This window comes from Rattus norvegicus, chromosome 10 (assembly GCF_036323735.1).
Source record: "Rattus norvegicus strain BN/NHsdMcwi chromosome 10, GRCr8, whole genome shotgun sequence".
Taxonomy (NCBI): Eukaryota; Metazoa; Chordata; class Mammalia; order Rodentia; family Muridae; genus Rattus; species Rattus norvegicus.
In genome coordinates, this window is record NC_086028.1 from 31,692,933 (window position 1) to 31,717,105 (window position 24,173).

At 42.8% G+C, this 24,173-nt stretch overlaps 1 protein-coding gene across 2 annotated transcripts in view; it reads left to right on the top strand.

The window, feature by feature from the left end:
* The window catches only part of Timd4 (T-cell immunoglobulin and mucin domain containing 4), a 36,102-nt gene that overhangs the window by 5,939 nt on the left and 5,990 nt on the right, over positions 1–24,173 (top strand). For both annotated transcript variants that reach the window (XM_039087155.2, XM_039087154.2), the window contains exons 3-6: positions 602–895; positions 3,082–3,165; positions 3,480–3,533; positions 21,314–21,369. In XM_039087155.2, the coding sequence (XP_038943083.1) occupies positions 602–895; positions 3,082–3,165; positions 3,480–3,533; positions 21,314–21,369 (488 nt within the window). The remainder of the gene's footprint in view (positions 1–601; positions 896–3,081; positions 3,166–3,479; positions 3,534–21,313; positions 21,370–24,173) is intronic.

Genomic DNA, 24,173 nt, shown 5'->3' on the forward strand with positions numbered 1-24,173 from the left:
GAAATGCGTGGTTACAAAAATATAATAGATGCCGTGGTGAAATCTAGAATTGGGGCAACTTGTTACTGCACAGAAGAGAGCTCCCTTTAGCTGCAATCTGAGACTTAAGTGAGGGCTAGCCTACTGAAGAGGACCAGCAGTAGGAGTACGGATGAGGTCCAGCAAGTGCAGAATTTATTGCAGCTGGAAGGTCATGGCGCAGTGTAAGAAATACAGAAAGAACAATTGACTGACAAAAGGGAGAACGTTCTCTTCCAGCAGTGCATGATTGGAAAGACAGAGGGGCAGATGAGCAGGGGTAGGTTTTTTGTTTGTTTGTTTGTTTTATCTGCTAAACAAGGAGATGGCAGTTGAGTTTTAAGCAGCGTCTGGGCATAATTAGCTTTGTGATTTTTTTTAAGATTTCTGTAGCCAGATTCTGACAAATAGACCAGAAAGGACAGAAATGAAGGCAAGAAACCCAGGTGGAGTAAGCAGTTCAGGTCAATGGGCCAAGAGGGGCCAACAGAAAAAATGGAAAGGAAATGATCTCGGATTTCTTTGTGGTGCTTCCTATCCCTCATATCTACTCGGTGACAGATGCATCTTCTGTTGGTTACAGCCACAACAACCAAAAGACCTACAACAACCACCCGGCTAACCACCCGGCCAACCACCCAGCCAACCACCCGGCCAACCACCACCCCTTACTTGACCACTACCCCAGAGCCGCTTCCGACAACAGTCATGACCACACCTGATCCCACAACCACGGCCCAGCCCCAGACGCTGGCTACCACTGCAGTGGGTACAGCAGTAACCATGTACCCCTCAACAATGCCTGGCTCCTTCTCACAAAAAACCACAAGTTTTTCAACCACAGAGATCTTCACAAAAGGGTCTGCCATCACTGCAGGTGAGGATTGTCCATTCTTTCCCTTCTGGTCAGACATGGTGTGGTTTCCTTGAAACAGGATTCTTCTACAGTGGGCAACCCAGTGACCTGCACGTGCACTCATGTGTGTGCATTTCTTTTCCTTTATGTTTTTGAAAAGTCAGCATTTTGGGTTCTCTACTTGACCTCTCAGGAGTCTTGCAGAATCTGTGTGGTGAAGGTTATTCTAGGTTAAACTCTAGTCAGCGTTGGACCTATTCTCTCAGGAACTTACTATTCTCTGAGTGTTTGAGATTTGTTGAAGTGAAATGGCTAATTAGTGCCCTAAAATTTGTAACAGGAGGGGTTTCATGATTCCCACTTCTTTCCAACTCATGGTTGCTGAGGAAAGACGTTCTTTAGTAGTGCAGCCACTTGTAAGCTGCCCATGCTGCTGTCAATAGCACATCACCTATGCTCCTGTAAGCAACTCTAACTGACTCAGTGGGGCACTCATGCACACACGTAAACACACGTACACACACAGACAGACATACACACACATACACACACAGACATATATACACACACACAGAGACATAAACACACATACACAACACACACTCAAACACACGAGCATGCATATATACACACAAGCACAATCCACATACAGGTACAGACACACACATATGTGCACACATACTTACACAAACACAAACATATACAGGTACACACATGCATACATGTGTACATGCATACACATACTTACACAGACACAGAAATATACACATATACACACATGTGCACACACAGACACAGACATATGTATACATACAAAACACATACACAGAAACAGAGAGAGACAAAGAGATTGAGAAGAGGAAGGGATCAGCAAGGTTGGGAAAGACATAAGCCAAGATAATGGGATGAATATAATGAAAATGCATTATATGCATCAAAATGTAATAAACCTATTATGTATAATTAATATATGGTAATAAAACATTTTAAAGGAATGTAATATATTCCTTGGCAGTAGTTCCATTGTATCCCTGTTTCTTAACATTATTTCTTTCTATTTTGTTCTGAATTTTCCCTGTTTCTGAATCTTGTAATATTAGGTGACCAACTTGGGGCTTGCGGGCTTGTTATAGCTCCCACCATACATGCATCTGATTATTAAGTAAGATTATCTGAAAGTCATTGTGAGGTAGTTTGACTGCTTTTCCAGGCAATCCAAATGCCTTGAAAATGTCTAGATAATTGAATCAGCCTTCTAAAATTGAATTGGTTAATTCTGTAATACTCTGAATAGTCATCAAAGTTCTCGAGTTCTTAATTAATCACATTTTGTGGGTTTTTTGTTGTTCCTTTGGGTTTTTAAAACAATCATCCTCTGTGGTGTGTGTGTGTGTGTGTGTGTGTGTGTGTGTGTGTGTGTGTGTGTGTGTGTGCATGTATACAGAGACCAGAGGTTGAGGTCCAATTCAGTGCCTTTCTCAGTCACTATGCACCTTTCTGACACAGGGTCTGAGCCTGGGGCTCACAGTTCCGGCTGGAATGGAATCAGCTGGAATGGAATCCCTAGGAAGCACGCTCTGGGATCTGCCTGTCTCTGCCTCCTCTGTTGGAGTTACAGGCACATGATATCATAACCATCTTCTTCCATGGATGTCGGGGGTCCAACCTCAGGTCCTCACGCTTGAATGGCAAGCATGTTATACTGCCTAAATGATCTCCCCAGCCTTAAGTAGTCATCTTAAACCAAGAGTATGCTTGGTTATTGTTTTTTGTTTTTGAGATGGGGTTTCTCTGTAGCCCTGGCTGTCCTGGAACTTGCTCTGTGGACAAGGTTGGCCTCAAACTCAGAGAGCTGCGTGTCTCCGCCTTCCCAGTGTATCACCACTGCCTGGCTACAATTTATTGTCTGTCTGTCTTTCTTTCTTTCCTTCCTTCTTTTATTCTCTCTCTCCCTCCCTCTCTCTCTTTCCTTTATCTATCTATCTATCTATCTATCTATCTATCTATCTATCTATCTATCTATCTATCTATCTTTGTTTTTTAAATTCTAAAAATAATCTTTAATTATTGAGGAAAAACCAGAAATGTATCAATTGGAACAAAGATGTTGATAAAACTAGCCCTGACTCTCACCACCCACTGCCCTGTTGATACTGCGATTGTTACTTTTTAGTAGCTTATTACTTTAGTAGCTTTTTTTTTTTCAGAATCGGAAACTCTTTCTGCATTCAACAACTCTCAAAGAAGCGGGATGACCATATCTACAGACACAGCCTTAGTCAGACCCACAGGTATACAGAACTTACTACCCGCGTCTTTCCTTCCACCTTGGGCTAGGGCGATGCAAACACAGAATAAAAGTGATCCAGAGATGAGCCCAGTCCTATGTGCCATGGTGTCCTCCTGGTGCCCATTAATATCACGACAGTGTATGTTATTGGTTCCCTCCTATGGCTTGGAGGGAGGAGAGTGAAGGGAGAGGGAGGAGGGAGAGCACCCTCTTTAATTCACGGAGTTTAGGGGCAGCATGTGGCATCTCTGGTATATTTACCATTACACTTCTGGCTAGAATTGAGGATGACTTTGTTCTCTCTTGTCTTCCAAGGGTCCAAGGCTTGGATTCTCTCATCAACTTCACAGCTGATGACACAGAAAACAAGTAAGGTTGAGACCTGTCAGCCGTGAGGTCAGGGAGTTCTCTCTGCTGCTCGAGTGCTTTGCCTCTGGGCTGGGGAACAGCCTGATGTCTGTCAGTGGGTCTTGGAATCGGCTATTTTGGTTCCACTGTGGCTGCCTCCCACATCCTCCAGCTTGTTGGGAGGAAAGTGAAACATCCTCGCCTTCTGCCTTCCGATTCTCTCTGAGGCCCCTCTCTTGAGGCCTCTCCTTTCCCTCTGCAGCTTCTCACTCAGAGCAAGGGATCGTAGTTAAAGAAAATCACCTTCCATTTTTCAACCTGTTATTTACTTATTTTAAATCATGCAGAACGTATGCCAATGTGCTTTGGTAAAGGAGACACAAAAGAATGGGAAATAAAATTTTCTTATATATATTTTTTCCTAAGTTCCAGCCACGTTTCCTGACCCAATGCAAGTTAGATCTTTGTAGTTACTAATTGGAACATTCTAGATGATTTTGTAATATTGCCTTATGGAAGCGTATATGAGCCTTTTCCCTCCCATTGAGAGTAATCTTATAAAATTCATCTTCAGTATTGATGCTGTAAACTTTAGGGTCTTTGAGATGTGCAGTCTCCTTTTTTGTAACCGGCACAAACCCCACTATCTGAGCTCTCTTCGTTGTTTTCATTATTTCTGTTTCCCGTAAAGCCCTGCTATGTGACCATCCAGTAAACAGAGGTCTAACTTGGGACAAAAGCTGTCCATTCTTATACTCTGTACATTTATGTAAAAATTTATTTATTTGCTATTACAGTGTGTGAATAGTGACCTTTGTGTTGTGATATGCACATGAGGGTCAGAAGGCAACTTTGTGGGGTCGTTTCTCTTCTTCCACCGTTATCTGGGTTCTGGGTGGGTGAACTCACCCACTGAGTCATCCCATTGGCCCATGTGCGGCATTTAACAGGGATTTGTTTACATGTATATACACATGTCTGTGTGAGTGAATGCTATGTGTGTGGGGGTGCTCATGGAGGTATTGAATCCCTTGGAGCTTTAGGGTGTTGTGGGCTCTGGCAACTGAATTTGAGTCCTCTGGGAGACCAGAACATGCTTGCAATTGCTGAACCCTACGAGCTACATTTTTGAAGAGGACCCTCATAAGGCTTCTCCATTGCTGTGAGCATGTGCTGGTTGTTTGATTCATCAGATTCCATCATGGACGCCTTCTCTAACACAGAGCCTCACCAGTTCTGTGATCTGTAAGTCAGATAGCAGTATTTCAGCTTCTTCTTGCCCTGAAGCCTGCAAACAGTGGCCAGGCCTGACAAAACGCCTTACTATTTCTCATCTATTCTTGTTGCTTGTGTATATCTTTAAAAGAAAAAAAATATTGAGTGATACCACACGAAGCTTTTGCATTCGGTTTTATTCACTTTGTTTTTACATCAGGCCACCTCCTTTCTCATGCTGTGAGGAGATCTGCCTTGTCGGGTTAAGCCGCTGCATGTGATTTCATTGCCCGTTGATTGGTGTTTCTGTTGCCCCAATGTTCTCGTATTATAGACGGCATAACTGCACACTTCTTCCTTCAGTCTGTGTGCTTCCTTAAGTAGCTGTACAAGTGTTTCTTTAGGAGAGTTGGTAATGGAGTACAGATGTTATGTTGAAAAATGTGCACTATTAAATTTAATAACTATTACCAAACTGTCCTCAGGAAAGGCTGGGCCAACTTGTTTGTCTGCCCACAGATTATCAGCTTCTCCTTATCCTCCCTGCACTCGATCCCATTTGTTCCCTTTGTTCTTTCAGTCTCTCAAGAACATGTCATCTTGTTCCTCTCCTGTTCTGATTACCAGAGAAGGGAGCATCTTTCTTTGTGATTATTAGAGAAAATGTCTATCTTCTAACCGTGTGGGGGAGGTAATGTGGCATCACTCTCAGAGGCTCAGAAGATAGGATTGAAGGGGACAGACAGGACTGAATAGAGGAGAGATGATGGGTCTTAATATAGGACTATAAATGAAGAGGGGGTGTGTGCAGGTCTGATGTTGAAACCTTTGACTTGTGCCAACTCATGAAGGGGATGGTGAGAAATCGGAATTAGTTCACAACTTGGGGGAGAGTGGCTTTTAAGAATCATCGTTCTTTGTTCATGCAGTAAAGGTGGCTGCTGTTTTCTAGTGAGAGAGGAAGGAAGGAGAAAATTGATAGAGGAAGAGAAGAGTGTTCACAAAACTATTACCTTTTATTCTCTTTGAATCTTAAACTAGTTTATATTGAATTCCTTAGAATTGGATTACCTGATGTTTTCCTTGCTAAGCTATCCCTGATATTTATCAGTTCATTTCTCTGTGGCCAAGTCCAAACAGACAGAATTCCTGCTGCCCTGTTGGTGGGCTATAGTACAAAAGAGGACCATGTTGTAACAAAAATCTGTCTCTATATCACATGTCATTATGGAAGAAACTGGGATTCATTTAGCATATATTAGGTCAAATAAGGAATTTTCATAGACCACTTCATTTAAGATCTGTTTAGTAGATAGAGTCTTGTTTTACCTAAATGTCCTGGGGTCACACAGCTCTCAGGTACCAAGTCCTGGGAGTCTACCTCTGATAGCTAGGTCTTAGCTATTAAACCTTGTTCTATGGTTTGAACGTCAAGTGTTTGGGGCTCTCCAAAAGCTCATGTGTTAGGGAACTGGATCTTCAGCTAGTGATGCTGACTATTTTATTTGTGTGTGTGTGTGTGTGTGTGTGTGTGTGTGTGTGTGTGTGTGTAGACATGACACTTGTATATGGGTTCCCACAGAGGCCACAAAAAGGCATCAGTTGCCCAGGGGCTAGAGTTACAAGGAGTTGTAAGCTGTTCCACTTGAGTTCTGGGAGTTGGACTCCCGTCCTCTGGAAGAGCAGGAAGTAGTCTTAACAGCAAGGCCCTAGTGTTGCTATTTTGGAAGGTTCTGGAATATTAGGGAGATGAAAAGTAGCTAGAAGAAGTAAATCACAGGAATAGGTCTTTGGGAATATACAGCCTCTCACCCCTTTTATTTGTCTGCTTACTGTCTGCAAGAGATGAGTAGCTTCATCTACCAAATACAACTCTTAAAAACTTCTGCAATGCTCCAAGTGGTTAGGAATTATAATTCAATTATAAATACAATGAAAGTAACAACAAAAATGCTGAAGAAGGTTGTACATAGGTTTCCTTTCCTTTTCAGTGCAGACATTGTAGGAGTCTCCAACCCCAATCCTTTGTGCTTCATAGCAGAAACATGTGACACACTTATTAGTTTCCCTCCTGATTATGGGTTCCTCAATCCCTTGTCCTAGTGTTCCTTGAAACCTTCTGCATAGCCTCTGTCTTAGTTAGGGTTTTCCTGCTGTCAACAGATACTATGACCAAGGCAATTTTGATAGACAACATTTAATTGGGGCTGGCTTACAGGTTCAGAGGTTCAGTCCATCATCATCAAGGTGGGAGCATGGCAGCATCTAGCAGGCATGGTGCAGGAGGAGCTGAGAGGTCTGCATCTTTATCTGAAAGCTGCTAGCAGAATACTGGCTTCTAGGCAGCTAGGAGTAGGGTCTTAAAGCCCACACCCACAGTGACGCACCTACTTCAACTAGGCTACACCCTCTAATAGTGCCAGTCCCTGGGCCGAGCATAGATAAACCATCATAGCCTCCAGTAGGGGTTGTTTATAAGGGTTCTTTGGGAGCTTAATGTCCCATGGTTATACCACCATTTTGTAATGATTTCATTTTTTAAAAGATTTATTCATTTATTATATATAAGTACACTGTAGCTGTCTTCAGACATCTTTACAGATGCAGGGCATCAGATCTCTTTACAGATGGTTGTGAGCCACCATGTGGTTGCTGGGATTTGAACTCAGGACCTCTGGAAGAGCAGTCAGTGCTTTTAACTGCTGAGGCATCTCTCCAGCCCCCATAATTTAATTTTTAATAATTTCAAGTGAATTACTTTTCTTTGACCTTTAGTAAATCCCTCAAAGTATAAAATGTAGATGATAGTGGTGCTTCGATCAGAACAGTAGTGCTGTTGAGCAAGAAAATGCACGAGACAGAAACCTAGTCTATAATTATTTACTGGTAAATGATAGTCATCATGAGGGATTCCTTCTGCTTTCATTCCTTACATCCCTGCTGCAGCCACTCACAACCCTTCCTTTTAGGCTAGTGGGGAGGGGTAATAAGAGGCCATTTACGCCAGCTTTTGGCTAGCTCCACGTTCTTGCTAAGAACATAGTACATCGTCTTATATTTTTAAAACTGCTAATCACACTAGGGTAGCAGCAGAGAAGTGACAAATTACAAACTGGTAGGTTTCAGGAGCTTTTAAAATCTCACAGTTGTAATTCTCTACCATTAGAGAGAGTGGGATTTTTGAAAGCTTTCATAGCCTCCTTTCTAGACAGCTTTGTAGACCTTTCAATCATTGCTTTTATTGCTGCTGTGGTGGTGGTGGAGGAGGGGGGATCTTTAGTCCCCTGTTGCCTCTTGGTTGCTTTGTCCTTTTTGTATTTCTCAATCTGTGGAGGTTCTGCTTTATAGCTGAGTTATGGAAATCAAGTCACAGCTTAAAAAAAAAAAAGAGCTTCAGTCCAGTTCTCTATTCAAGGACTTCTAGTTTTATGGAATTTATTATTATAAGGCAATTCTGTATACATATATCTTCTAAGTCAAAGTTCTCTAAGTTCAAAGTGTGTGGTCCTCAGTGGAAGCCTTACATGGGGTAGTAAATTCTCACCTCCTCTGTCTTGCTATGTGAAACAGATTGGTGCCCAAGATCAGACAGATACATCAACAGAGAGCCAGGACTTCCAACCGCATTTCTGGGATCATCATTTTTTATTGGATATTTCTTTATTTACACTTCAAATGTTATTCCTTTTCCTGGTTTCCTGTCCACAAGCCCCCATCCCCTCCCCCTCCCTTTCTTCTATAAGGGTCTTCCCCTCCCCATTCACCCCTCTTTACTCCCCTGCGCTGACAGTCCCCTACACTGGGGGTCCAACCTTGGCAGGACCAAGGGGTTCTCCTTCCATTGGTGCCCAGCAAGGCCATTGTCTGCTACATATGCAGTTAGAACCATGGGTCAGTCCATGTATAGTCTTTGGGTAGTGGTTTAGTCCCTGGAAGTTCTGATTGGTTGGCATTGTTGTTCTTATGGGGTTGCAAGCCCCTTCAGCTCTTCCAATCCTTTCCCTCATTCCTCCATCTTCATTTTAACTGTAGGTCTAAGAACATAAGATTGGGAAACAGCAAAGAGAAATGATATTTGTAGTATAGTGGAAATCTGATTTCAAAAAGGCTTGGCCCCAAAACAAAACAAAACAACATGAACAACAACCACAAACCTTTTAAATGTGTGTTTAACGTGTGTGTGTGTGTGTGTGTGTGTGTGTGTGTGTGTATACATGAGCACACATATGTGTGTATATGGGTGGGGTGGGGGATATGCCTGTGAATGAGAAAGCCAGATGACAGCCTCAGCTCAGAGTCATCTTCAAATCTACCATCCTCCTCTTTTTGAGACAGAGTCTTTCATTGGCTTGGAGATCGCCAAGTTGACTAGACTGTTGGTTAATGAGCCCGAGGGATCCTCCTGTCTCTGCCTTTCAGTCCTGGGACTGTAAACACATGCCGTCATAATGTACCTTTACACAGGTGCTGGGGATGGAAGGTCCTTGCTCTTGGAAGACAAGTATTTTCAAGACACTGACCTTTTGCTCCAGTTCTGACTGCCATCGTCTCTCAACAGCTTCTTAGAGGGCAGGATCTTGTATTCATTTCTAATGTTTAAGTTTATTATTCTCTCAGCCCGTAAATGAATCATTGTACTCCTGTTAGTGTACTATGTCAGAATATATATGGATAGCAGCTTTCTGCAATGTCAGAATTTACTGAATATCAGATTCACAAGACACATTGGTTTTGTTGGCTGTAATTTGCCAAGGGCTCCTGAATTTCCATCATGGCCTGCTGGTTGTAAGTTCTTTTGTTTAAATCTTAAATACTAGTATTAACTCCCAGATCACACAGCAAACACATCTACACATTTGTATATGTGAATATTACAGCATGGTTATAAAAGGGTTAAAAGTCTTGGGGATGGGGTGAACAGCAGCAACAGCTGTTACAGCGACAGCATTCACAGATTTCGAAAGGCGTTATTGGTGATAGAGGCAAAAGACTGCTAGGAATAGTAAGAACATTTTTGTAGAAACAGGATAATGAGCCCCCCTAGAGGTCTCCTGGAGGTCTGCACAAGTTCAAGTCCTGCTACAGGACTGAGTTGAGCTACAGAAGGAGGGTGTGGGATCATGGAGGTCATAGAAATATAGGGCAGCACCAGGAATGATAAATGGACAGACAGATAGACAGACAGACAGACAGCAATGTGAATAAGCTGTGCCAACAATAGGGACCATGCTGACATCATGACCATGCCTATGCAGTGGGCAGTCAGATGGCTGTCCTTGCCATTCTTGTGGTAACTGTCCTGTGGGTGGATGGGCTCTGGGTGTGTTACATTTGCCATGTCAGGTGTGTTAAGTTTTCAAGCCTGCTTTTGGCTAGTATGATTTTAATAATGTCCTTGTGCTCATATGCGCCTACTCTGCTTTGGTAGCAGTACGTCAGCCTTTAGTTGTTTACCAGTCTGGGCCTCGTGAGCTGTGCTGAACAACAACTGCTGCTCACAGGCACCAGTAGATACAGAATTAGTTTAGAAGATCGAGTCAAATGCTCCTTGTACAGTGTAATCCCTCAGGGCACGGCACAGCCCCCCAAAGCACTGGTTTACACAATACAGAATAACTTAAACAGGTAACAGCATGATCTCAACGTATACCCATCTCCAGGTAAAGTCAAAGTGCTGTGTGCTCAGAGTCAGTGAGAACCGTGACATCAGTCCAGTGTGGCTGGCAACAGCAAATGCTTTGTGTAATACAACATTTGTCTTTGCTCATGATTCCCAGATTCCTTATCTTGGCTCTAGAGGCCAAATATTGGCAAAGTATGGTGAGGGTATTTGGGGAAATGTTTCTTCTTTTCCATTCTATTACTGTAACTTTCTCTGCAAAGCCAGCCCAAGCTTCACTTTTCAAAGCAAGCTTGTTTATTCATTAGGTCAGAGGAGTCTCAGAGGAAGGTATGGCTATGAGTAAAATTTCTTATATTTCTATATTTGGTTTAGGCACATGAAAACAGGTAATATTTTCTTTAGTTGCTACTCTGTAAATGACAAAGGGTGTGTAAGAATGAATAAGGAGGGGCTAAGATTGCAGCGTAATTGGTAGAGTGTTCAAATACAAGCACTACCATATAATGCTACATTGAGCATTAAAATCTCAACACTTAGGAGGCAGGAGGAAGTTCAGGTAATCCTCGGCTACATAGGGAGCTCAAAGCCAGCCTGAAAGTTATGGAACAAACAAGCAAGCAAACAAACGACAACAAAATTAGTAAGTCATGGCCATGTTAGTCAAAGGTGTTCTACACTTTGGGAGTGTAGACACGCTTATGTATCTACAGGCATCATCTGTCGTGTTCTATTTTTTATTTTGTTGTTTTTCTGGAAAGAGTGGAAAAAGATACACTGGGGGCTCCAAGGACGCAAGAAGTGGGTTCTATCTGGGAAAAGAGAGCCAAAGTCTGGGTGACTGCCAAAGGTCATCCAACATCCAGGTAACTGAGGCAGGCAGGGAGGTATAGTGTCGTACCTCAGTGACTGGGACCAAAAGCTCATGACTTTTGACAATTTAACTCTCTCTTGCTACTCTGGGACCAAAAGCTGATGACTTCTGGCTGCTTAACTCCCACTGATGGCAGCATGGAATTAAGAAAAGAAACTCAGTTACTTGGGTTCTTTTCTCTTTGACTCAGGGGCCCCTCTCTGGCTAGGCAAGAGGCTCAGAGTTCCTTAACTCTTTGTGAGCCAGAGAGAAAAGAAAAAAACAGTAAAGAGAAGGGAAGGGAAGGGAGGGGAGGAGAGAAGAAGAGAAGAGGTGAAAACAAAACAAAAAAACAAAAAAGTCAGACATAAACATGTACACCGGGTGAAGCAGAAAAGGGCTGCCCCAAACCTTTATTATTGCTCTCATCCTTTTATAGCTTTTTAGACAAACGGTTCTCTGTATAAGACAAAATTACTTCACAGATAAAATGTTATACAAAGGGGAGTTACAGAAGGACGTGGACAGTAAGTTCAAAACAACAAGTGTTTCATTCTATAAGCTCATAAGTTCAAAGTAACAGTTCCACATGGCCTTCTAGTTCATACCTGTGGATTCATCCTTGGATCTGACCTAGAATGAATGATTTTCCTTCATCATAAATCTGTCCCAAGACTATTTGTCTTAATGTAATTCAGGAAAATTCATTGTATTTTTTATTATGCAGCCTTTACTTACTAGTCTAGGGAGCACATTCTATTCTTGACTCTAAACTTTATTACATCTTTCTGGCAGAACAACTTACACCATCTCCTTAAACTTTCTTCCTAAAATTATTTTAATCAAATCAGGAATTCTATAAAGTCATTAATCCATCTAAACAACATTAATTCATGAAAGTTCACCCAGGAAGTAACCACAAAAAGGTATAGGCAGTGAGGGTCTCCCAGTGTCTACTCACATCAAGCCACATAAATGAGGAGTGTGGCAATGGCAAATCTGAGAAAGTATATCAATAGCAAGAAGCAACCCTGGGAAGAAGGTTTGTGGCCATGTCTCTCCTGAGTGTGTCTATCGTAGCTGGATGGTGGGCCGCCTCTGGGGAGATCACTTGTGCACTGCAGCTTTTCCTGTGTGGTGTCCTCCAGATGACTTAACCTAACTCCTATGGACAGACTCAATTCTGAATAAGTTTACTGATGGGAAAAGAGTAGGCAGATGGGAGCCCAGCATGGACAAAAATAGGCAAACACAATAGAACATGAAATTGAAATTGGTAGAGATAGTTTAGCAATCTAACCTAATGGAGGCACAAAGCTCGGAAAGGGCTAGGTCCTTCCTTCCTTCCTTCCTTCCTTCCTTCCTTCCTTCCTTCCTTCCTTCCTTCCTTCCTTCCTTTTCATCAGAGTCAGCTTCTGTTCCTACAGGTAGGAGTCCTGCATGAAGACCAAACTACACATCTTTACCTATGTGTAGAGGGCCTAGGTATGTCCCGTACATGCTATCTGTTTGGTGATTCAGTCTCTGTGGGGCCCAATGGGCCCAGACTAGTTGATTCTGTAGGCTTTCTTGTGGCGTCCTTGACCCCTCTGACTCCTATAATCCTTCTCCCCCATCTTCCACAGGATTCCTCAAACTTCACCTACTGTCTGGTTGTGGGCCTCTGCCCCTGTTTCCATCAGTTGCTGCATGAAACCTCTCTGATGGCAGTTATCCTAGGCTCTTGTCTTCAAGTAAAGCAGAGTGTCATTAGCAGTGTTAGGGGTGGGTTCCCTCTCAAGGTGCGGGTCTCATCTGGACCAGTCACTGGTTGGCCACTCTCTAAATCTCTGCTCCATCTTTACTCTGTACATCTTGTAGACAGAACAAATTGTAGGTTAAAGGTTTTGTGGCTGGGTTGATGTCCTTATCTCTCAATTGGAAGTCTTGCCTGCTTATGGGACATGGCTGGTTTGGGCTCCATATCCCCCAATGCTAGGGTTACCTTCATAGATTCCTGAGAGTTTCCATTGCCCTTAATTTCTAGCTCATCCCAGAAATGCCCCTACCTCATTCCAGTTGTTTCTTCCAATCTTCTCTCCCTCTGTTGTGTTGCCATTTCCACCTACTTCCTTGTTCCCATCCAGTTCCATGCTCTCCACCCTCAACCCTAACCCATCCACCTGCACTGTCTATTCCATTTCAAGAGCTAGGTTCTTAAGCAGGCTTGAATCATAGGCGAAACTATTTAGTTTGTCTACTAAGCACTAGGAACCATTTGTATCTTCTGAGTAGGGAATGACATTTTCACTTGTGCCTGAAGGGAAATTTTTCTTGAAAAGTGTGGAGGGTTTATTACATGGGAGCAAGTCTGGAGGCAGGCAGGCAAGCAGGCTATGCTGTCAGCCCTTACAATGCTTGAAGTAAGAGAACAGCTAGGTTAGAATGGTTAGCATTGTTGGTAGAGAGGCGGGGGGAGGGGGTCAGAGTCATTTAGGAGTCTGAATTCAGTACGTGTCTGGTGATCAAAACAAGACACAGGTAACTAATTCTCCATACCTAGAAGACCAGATCAATGGCAAATATTAACTAGTAAAGGAACCCACATGGAGAAGAATGCAATTTGGTAGAGTTTGAATTTGAAGTGCTTCTGAACAATGTCTGATTGTCAGCTATGTGTCAGGGATGATTTGGCTGTGGGACTGGGATGTATGACTTTAATCATTGACTCTTCTTTCTGACCAAAATAATTACTCACAGGGTAAGTGCTGAGGAAGAGCTTGCTGGAATGCCAGTCCTTTCTTGTTTATTATATCTTAAGGAGTAGTTCAAGGCCAGAGATGCAATTTTGGAAGTTGGTGCTAATAAATGACACTTATCAAGTACTTATTAAAGGCCAGAGCTGGGTTCAGGACTTTCATCCATTGTTCATTGTAAGGTCTACAGGGAAGAACTGATTATTCTGTTCATCATATAGAAGAAATGGGTTTGGAAAGGCTAAGAAACTTGCCAGAGTTTAAGCATAGGTCTTTTTGATTCTTTGAACGTGTACTTTTAAATATTTTATTATATTGCAAATGATACATGTGGGGGACTAAATGAAGTTCCTGTTGGGTCACTTACAGATGTTTCGAGATGATAGCTGGATGATGAGAGGGATGAAGAAAGGCAAAAGTAAGACTTCCTCTCCCTCTCTCACATTAAAGGAATAACATTTGGGAGAGAAGAAAAGCCAAGGGGACAGAGGAAATTGCAAAAACTAGGGTGGACTCCAGAGAACAGAAGATCAGAGTCAGTGTAACTGAACGTGTGGGTTACAACCTCTGTCCCAACACATCAGGGTCAGTTCTTCCACTTTTCCTCCTAAGCCTATTTCAAGAGCTAAATTAAAGGCAAGAAGCAGAAAAAGATTTATTAAGTAAGGCTACATTGGGAAAAGGGACAAGGAGATCTGGTGCCTCCTACTGGTCCAAGTCCAACCTCAGGGTCCTAGAGTGATGCTTTTAATCCAAGGCAAGAAGTATGTATGACTAAGTCTAGGTGAGGTCACTTGCCCGTCATTGTCTCAACTCCAAGGTAACCAACCTTGTAAGGTCATCTGACAAGTTGTAGTCTTCCTCTAGAAGACAACTTTCCCCTCTGGCTACTGTTAGGGCTTCATTCATTTCTTCTTCAGGCAGGAGATTCCTGGGGATGGGGTAAGCAGTATAATTTCTTAGGCTGTGTTGTTTCACTAGTCTGATAGCCAAAGAGAAGAGACTACTTTGAAATGCTCAATTAGTTGTTATCTATTAGAATTATTTTGTTGCTAGATATTGTGGCAAAAAAAACTTTAGAATTTATTCCTCTTATCCAACTACATCTAACTTGTCTCTTCCACTCTTCAACACCTTTCCAGTCTTGGACAGCCACAACTATACTCTTAAGTTCTATGCAATCAGATATTAAGCTTCCATACACAAACAGAAACACACGATGTTTGATTCGTGTGTCTGTCTGTCTATACTTCACTTAATACAAAGTCTTCTAATCTCAATCATGTTACAAATGAAAGACTTTTATTTTTTAAAGATTTCTTTATTCGTGTGTGTGTGTGTGTGTGTGTGTGTGTGTGTGTGTGTGTTTACTTGTATGTGTATATGCTCTGTCTTTGTCTGAGTTGATGCTGTGTGGGGGGGGAAGGTGTGGGTGTGGGGATGTGTGTATGTGAAGTATATGTGCCTGAAGAATCCAGAAGAGTGTTTATCTCCTGGAATTGAAGTTACAAGCAACTGGGAACCTTTCAGTCTAGGTTGTAGTACCCAAACTTGGGACCTCTGGAAGAGCAGCAAATGTTCTTAATGACTGAACCATCTCCATTTTCAGTTTTCTGCTCATGAACATGTTGGTTGAGTCTGTTTCTTGCCTATTATGGGGATGTAGATAACGCTTGGAAACACTGTGTTTTCTTGGGTGTATAGCCAATCAGAGCCCTGGATCACATGCTAGTTCTATTTCTAGTCTTAAGGAATTGATATCATTTTCCATAATAGATGCGGATTTACAGACCCTTTCAACAGTGTGTTAGAGTTCTTCCCTCCTGAGTTCTCACAGTTCTCTTTCCCCCGCCTCTGGTTCTTGCTGGAATGAGGTAAGATTTCACTGGGGTCTGGATCTGTGTTTCCTTGATTAGTGATGACCATTTTCCCATACTTATAGAAATGTCTTGCTCTTCCTCTAAGAAGTGCATACACAGGTAATAGTATTTTTGCTATTAAGCTATTTGAGTTTATTTTATTTTAGACACCAATCCACAGTCATATAATATTGGGATGAAGTTTTTTCCCATTTGTTTTCTTTGTTGAACAGAAAATTTTTAGTTTGGTGGGGTTTTTTGTCTTTTTGTTGTTTTCATTTGTTTGATTTCTTTTTTGTTTTGTTGTTTGTTTGTTTTATTTTTTGTTTTTGCTTTTTTAACATGCACACTGAGGGTCAAAATAACTTTATCCTAAATTATTTCCTGTCTTTTCTTCTAGTAATTTCATATCTTACATTTTGATCTTTGGTACAATACCAGTTGGTTTTTATGTACAGTAAGAGATAGGTAGGAAAGGTGCATCTTGTGAAAATCATACAGTGAGATTCTAGTGAATATTTTCCTGGAGATGAAGTGGGCACTATTCAACCCACTACCATTTCTCTCTTGCAGAATTAACTTACTAGCAGGTTCTGGGAGTCTCTGTTCTGCAATACCTGTATGGAACTCAGGGCCTTCAGGATCTAAGGGTCTGAGAGCAGATCACACACAAAGCAGCAGTCTTGGTGGGTCCAACTGTAGAAACTGACAAGGTGACTCCTCTGTGGTTGAAGGGGAAGTTTCTGTTGTAGATATGAGAAAGAGAACAGTCAGAGGCATCTGGAATCATTCAAAGTAAGGAGAGAAAGAAGTAGGCTGAACATGGTCAGCAGACTGGATCTGTTCATGAGAGAAGCAGGAGCAGAGTAGAGAGGGGATGGGAAGAGAGAGACAGACAGATAGACACAAAGAGACAAAGAGGGAGAGGGAGAGGGGGAGAGAGAGAGAGAGACAAAAGGGACACACACGTACACACACACACACACACACACAGAGAGAGAGAGAGAGAGAGAGAGAGAGAGAGAGAGAGAGAGCGAGAGAGAGAGAGAGAGAGAATGCACACAGGAATATTAGCAGAATGAGTAGCTGGAGTGGAGGAAGCCTGTGAGCAGGGAAGAGAGTTTAGGATAAGGGAGGAGGTGAGAAGGGTTTGGATGCTAGCACAGATTGAAATGTGTAACTGGTACTTGTGATATGGAGGGAGGCTGGAGGCCAGCATGTGCTTTGGTATGTTAATAGGCACCATAGATGGCCATTTTTCCTCCCGCCTTTTGGAATTTGGGGAAATGGAGTTTCGTTTGAACATGGCATTTGTCCCATCTCAGATGGCGGGCATGGCCGTATTTCACAGTGAAGAAAGAAACCACTGGCCTGTACCCTCTTGCTGTTTCATGCCCAGCACCGTGGCCTTTGGAGTATGTCCCCTGGCCTCTCACATTTATGAAGGTGTGTGAGGGGTGGTGCTGTTTGCTATCATATCACAGCGCTGGTGTTTGCAAAATGTCTCTTATGTTAGCCCATTCCAATTTAAAACAGATTAGCTCTGATAACAAACTGACCCAGGCTGGCTTTGTGTGATGGCCTCAATTTCAAGCTGATCCATCATGGATGATTACAGTCCAGTGGGATTTGGCAGAACAAAGGTAGGACTTTTGAATCCCTACCTGCAGTTTCCAGCAGTGAAGAATAGCAGAAAGCAAACAGCAACAATAGCTCAGTGGCTACTGGAGGGAGCTTCCCTCCTTGCATTTTCATGCTCCCAGGAATTCAACAACCCCATCTCTTCGAAGAACAAATAAGCTCTCTGGTACCAATTATGCTCTGTCACCTCCTCTTTCTGTCTCAAGCGGTAGAAAGCTGGGGAGGAAAATCCATGTGATTGAATCCAGTGGTTATTAGGCTGAATATTTTAACATTTGGTCTCCCCCTCTGTGTCCTTTTTGTGTATATGTGTGAGGTACATGTGTGAATACATGGGTACAAGTACCTGTGCATTTATGTATGTGTGTGTGGGGGGGTCAAAGCAGGATGGTGGCTGTCACCTGTTGCTTCCCACATTATTGGCTTGAGATAGGGTTCCTCACTGAACAGGAAGCCCACTGGTTCTGCCAGTGTCTTAGGTTTTTATTGCTACCATGAAACACCATGACCATAAAGAAAGTTGGGGAGAAAAAGATTTTTTTCCATTTCCATTTCCAGATCACAGTCCATCGCTGGAGGAAGTTAGGAGAGGAACTCACACAAGGCTAGAAACTAGGAGCTGAGGCCATGGGGAGGTGCTGCCTCCTGGCTTGCTTCAAAGAGCTTGCTCAGCCTGTTTTCTCATAGAACCTAGGACTACCAGTTGAGGGATGGCACCACACACCATAGGCTAGGACTTCTCCCCATTGATCACTAATTGAGAAAATGCTTTATAGCTGAATCTCACGGAGGCATTTCCTCAACTGAGGCTCCTTCCTCTCTGATGACTCCAGCTTGTGTCAAGTTGATACACAAAACCAGTCAGTACAGCTGAGTTAGCTGGCCAGCTAGCTCTCAGACCTGACTGTCTCTACTTCCTTCCTGGGGTTACAGCCGTGACCTGGAGATTTGAACGCAGGTTCTCGTGCTTACAGAGTAAGCCTTTGAACCCACCTTGCCATCTCGACAGCTCTTTTTTTTTTTTTTTTTTTTGGTTCTTTTTTTCGGAGCTAGGGACCAAACCCAGGGCCTTGTGCTTCCTAGGCAAGCGCTCTACCACTGAGCTAAATCCCCAACCCCGACAGCTCTTTTTTATGTGACATTTTTATTATAGGGTCTTATTGTAAATGTAACATGTTCTTGGATGCTTTTTCTCTGCTCTGGATTCTAGCATTGCTTTTACTTTTTGGCCTCCCTGATGGTCTCTTCTGGTTTTTTGTTTGTTTGTTCCCTCTTCTGCCTCCCCAGTCTACTTCCCAATCCTGATATTTGTCAGGATTTCCCCCTTTCTCATGGGATATACATTCTGAAGACTTGAACTGCTGACTGGGTACTGACAATTCCCAAAGAGTACAGTACCTATGGGTGTACTTTTCTTACAAAATTGATTCAGATTCAAATAGATCAGCTGTTTAATGGCACATACAGTGTGTGTGTGTGTGTGTGTGTGTGTGTGTGCGTGTGTGTGCGTGTGTGTGCGTGTGTGTGCGTGTGTGTGTGTGTGTGTCCCACTGGTGTAGTAAACACAGTACCTCTGACTGTGGCTCATAACCTGTCTCTCTCAGGAACCTACCTCTGTTCTCTCTTCTCTGTCTTTGTCAATAGTTGTTGCTCTTGTGTCTTTGGTGTGACCTTGGAGATAAGGAAGGCTCTCATTTCTCTGTAGCCCACATTTAATGTCTATATTCTGTTGCTTCTATCCCCTGTCAAACATTTCTGTAATTTTACCCCTGCTCTCTCCCAGCCCTGGACTTCAGACCCCAAATTAGATGAGACCTCTATTGTTACTAAATATAATGTGGCAAGGAGTACCTGGTAGGTTCATGCCAAGGTGGCCCCCTGAGAAATTATGCCATGTGATAAGCCTGGTATAAAGGGGTTTTATTTGGGGGAACCAAGGAGTATGAGGACCTGGAGAAGAGACAGAGGCAGACAGACAGGAGCAGAGCCATGAGGACAGAAAAGGACTGAAAAAAGGAAAGAGAGGATGGCTGTGGGAACAGAGAGGGAGGGAGGGAGAGAAGGAGAGAGAGGCCAGGCAGTCCTTTTATACACTACCTGCACCCCGCACTAGGTAAGGTTGGCAAGCGATAATGTAATCAATTGCTCGGTCTCTGGGAGGAGCCTAGTGGAATGGCCTATAAGCAAACGCCTCTGGGCTATTCCCTTGTCCTCCTGTAGGCTCCTATGCAGCATAAAATTCCTAGTAATGGCCTGAAAGCCCAGTGGAGTCTTATCATGTTAAAATAAATCTCTCCACAGCTAGATCCTACATGCTAGTCCTGGGCTATTCCTGTCTCCAAAGTTCCATCTTCACAGTTGCTTGTATGTCAGCAATTTATGTGACACATAAATTATATCTATATATCTATATATATTTACACACATATAATATACACACATATATAAATAATGCAGACACACACACGCACACAAAGAGAAACAAATACACACACTACACATAGTGCAATCCATGAGAAAGGAAAGAGGATACCAAATCAAACCCATTAGGAGAAAGTGATGCGATCAAGAGACACGGTGAGCACAAGATGTATGAATCTGCTGCTGGAGAGACGGGGTGTGTTGTATTACAGTTAGCGTATTTCTCTATGTAGATAGCCTATGTTCTAAAGCAACACTAAAAGGCATAGGGCAGTGGATGACCCCACGGCAGTCATGCACTCAGTAGTGCATTAGGTTTACAGCAGCGGCGACAGATGTGTGAACAGGGACATTGTGCCTGCCAAGACATATTAGACGATAGAATCTTTTGACTCCATAATGACTCATGGTACCATTGTTGGGTATGGAGTTCATCACTTACTGAAATGTTGCTATGTTATTGTTTAAGACTGATTTTTTTTAAACGTTATACGGTAAATTCCCAGAGGTCTAGAGTATAGCTAGCAGGATGGCTAATCAGAAGTTCTCAAAAGGTATTTGTTAACTGAATGATCGGTAGTTTTCTTTGCTGGATAAGAATCTGCAACGCATTGCTGAGGCTTCTAGAAAAAAATCAGAGCCAGGTTTGTTGAGATGGCTTAGCGGGTAAAAGCACTTACTACTAACCCGGAGAACCTGAGCTGGATCCTCAGGACCAACATGGTGAAGGGAGAGAAGTGAGTCCCATATGTTGTCCTCTAACCTTCACATGCACCTGGGTACTCAAGCAAGCAGGTTCGCATGTGTGCATGTGTGCAAGCATACCTCCCTTCCTCCCAGGCGCACACACTAAATAAGGTGTGAGTTTTAAAAAGTTTTAGGGTTTGAAGAGATGACCCAGTGGTTAAAACCACTTGATGCTCTTGCAGAGGACCCAGGTTTGGTCCCCAGCACCCACATCAGGGAGCTCAAAACTGCCTGGACTCCAGTTTATAGGGGATCTGGCACCTTCTTCTGGTCTCTGTGGGATCCAGACACAGATGCTGCACACATACATATAGGCAGGCATTCATACATGCACATAAGATAAAAATAAATATTTTTTTAAAGTTGTGATAATGTTTGAAAATAGGAGACAGAGAGAGAGAAAGAGAGAGAGAGAGAGAGAGAGAGAGAGAGAGAGAGAGAGAGAGAGCGCTCAAAGTCAAATGCTTGTTCTCTGGGTGTCTTTCACCCATGTGTAAAGTGGAGATGCTCTGTTGCTATGGAGTCGTGCTGGAGAGGAGCAGTAGAAGGATATGGAAGCAACTTTGCATAAATCACATATATGAAGAGAAAGATGGTGTTACACAATTAAATACATTATCTGGTGAGCAGGTGGCTTTGGATACCTGTTTCAGGGGGTGCTTCTAATCTTCTTACAGGAAAGCTAACTTTTCCCATCTTTACCTTCCCAGCATTAACAGCAACGACGAGGAGAGAGTCTTCTAAGAAGACAGGTGAATTATATAAGGTAAAAAATCTGAGATGTATTGGAAGCGTTTGGCTTTGGATTAAAAAAAAATCCCTAATCAGAGAAAGAACTGGAAGAGCTTGAAGGGGCTTGAGACCCCATATGAACAACAATGCCAACCAACCAGAGCTTCCAGGGACTAAGCCACTACCCAAAGACTATACATGGAGTGACCCTGGGCTCCAACCGCATAGGTAGCAATGAGTAGCAGTAAGAGCACCAGTGGAAGGGGAAACCCTTGGTCCTGCCAAGACTGAACCCCCAGTGAACATGATTGCTGGGGGGAGGGCGGTAATGGGGGGAGGATGGAGAGGGGAACACCCATAAAGAAGGGGAGGGGGAGGGTTAGGGGGATGTTGGCCCGGAAACCGGGAAAGGGAATAAATGTAAATAAGAATTACTCAAGTTAATAAAAAAAAAGTGTAAAATCCACAGTGAAGATACAGAGCTAGAGAATATTTACTCTAACTTTAAAAATTCATTCAGGAGTATAGAGCTTGGGACAAAGTGTTTGGGTGGCTTTGCTAATCTAGATATGTTATACCTTTATCTGTGAGCTCCTTATACCAGAATGGCATTTTTATATATATATACATATATATATACATATATATTATATACATATTTTTATATATAAAAATATATTTTTATATATAAAAAAAGATGTAATAGGAGCCAAAAAAATAATCCCTAGTAGAAGTTTTCACAGATGCACTTGGGGGGATGGCACATTGCTAAGTGACAAAATGCATGGTAAGTATTATGTAGTGGTCAAAGTCTTGTGAATCTGTACTCTTGGCAGAAGTACTATTGATTGTTGCTTTGACATACACAGCATAGATGTTTTGAAAGAAGAAGAAAAATATTTACTCATACATAACAAAATCATCATGTGTGCCTTGTGTGAAGTCCAGCATCATTGATGTGACTTCGGTGCCGACGCCTGCTTCCGCCATTGCCCTTGTATTTTGAGGTTTCCTTTTATTTATGTTTATTGCAAAAAGGATTAAAGTAGCTCCAAGGAAAAACATTAGGCACGACAGATGTCTGTGAAAGCAGTCTTTCCTTGGAGACAGTCATGTCCTTGGTTCCGCTTCCACCAGATTCTGGGTTTCTGTGTGCTACAGAATGATACAGGAAGAAAGAAAGGAAACAGCTTGGCTGCCCCAGAGGAAGTGGGAATGGCCTCATAGGATACCCAAGTGCCTGGCTCAGTGCACTAAGCATTGTGATGTCAATTGCCCTTTAAATTCCTTAAACTTAACATTGAGAATATTTTACTTTAAAAGAAAGTATTAATTTTATAACCAAAGATAGCAAACTCCTGACATAGTCGCACAAATAGCGTATGTTTTCATAAAAACTCACAATTTCTTTCCAAATGAAAATAAAATTAGTGGGAAGAATGGCACTGACACTTTGGCAAATCTCATTTGTACTTGCTTGATGGTAGTGTTTGGTTACCGTGATGCTTCTAGAGAATTGTCAACTTGACAAAATCCAGGATTGCCTGTGAGGCAAGTTTCTGGTTATACCTGTTGAGGATGATCTTGATCGAGTGGGAGACCCACCCACTGTGGCATCATTTCCTGTCATAGCCTGGGGCTGTGTAAGGGGAGAAAGGGAGCAGAGGGGCAGCATGCACGCTCTGCTCTCTGCTTCCTGAGTATAGATGTTATGTGAGCAGCTGCTTCAGGCTCCTGCCACCCTGACTCCACCATTGTGATGGACAGTACCCTGAACTGTGCGCCACAATAAACCCTTTCCCCCTTAAGACGCTTTTGTCAATATATATATATATTAGAGGGACAAGAGAAGAAACTAAGACAGTTAGGTTTTTGTTGTTGGTGGTGCTCTGACAGACAGAATGCAAAAAAGAAAGAACGTACAGGATGAAAGGATTATTTTGCTCAAGGTTTAGTTGGTTTCTTTCATCATCCCATGGAGGGTGTGGTGGAGCTGAGCAGCTCATATCTTTCTCAGCCAGGAGACAGAGAAAAAAGAAGGGAGAAGGAAAGGGAGCTAATAAGAAGAGCGAGTGTCTGTGTTCTTGGCTTTTTCCCCCTTCCGTTTCATCTAGCTCCCCAACCTACTGATGGTGCAGTCCACAGTCAGAACAGGTTTGCTCGACTTAGTTAATCTGCTTGGAAACATTTTTGTGGACTTGCCCCGAGGTGTGCTTCTCCAATCTCCCAAATGCTCTTCACTGTGGTGAAGCTGGCAAGATGAACCATCACAAGGAGACAGGGATGGATCTCATCCCTGCTCTCGTGTTCTGTGTGGTGAACCACGAGTGAGGATGCCTGGTGCTACCACGTATTTGTTCCCCCTGGGAAACTGCACTGTTGTGTTCATGAGAGAACACTGAAAAGGACAAATCAAGTCTCCCGCATACTTCGATGTACTGGGCTTCCAAGCTGTACCTTCAGGACTACCCTGATAGAAAATTCGAAATTCAGCTTCTTCTTCCTCTTTACTCGTTTTCTCTGGAAACTGAAGTCAGCTGTGGAAAGAAATACTCAGGTCTAAGGAGAGCCCAAAGGTGTCGGGCTGTGCCCAGCAAAGAGACTGGGCAGTGGAAATCACAGCTCACAGCGTGGTTATTAGTTTTTAGTCATTTGATCTCTTAGTGTAATAGCCAAACATACCTGATGTCTGAGACTTGGATGATCTAGGGATGTGGGCAAAATGCTTTGGGCTTTTAGGGGAAAAATTAAACCTGATTTAGAACTCTGTTTGTTTTGACTTGGAGATACATCAGGCAGAATAGCATGAGATAAAACGACATTGTGGTGATTGTCAGG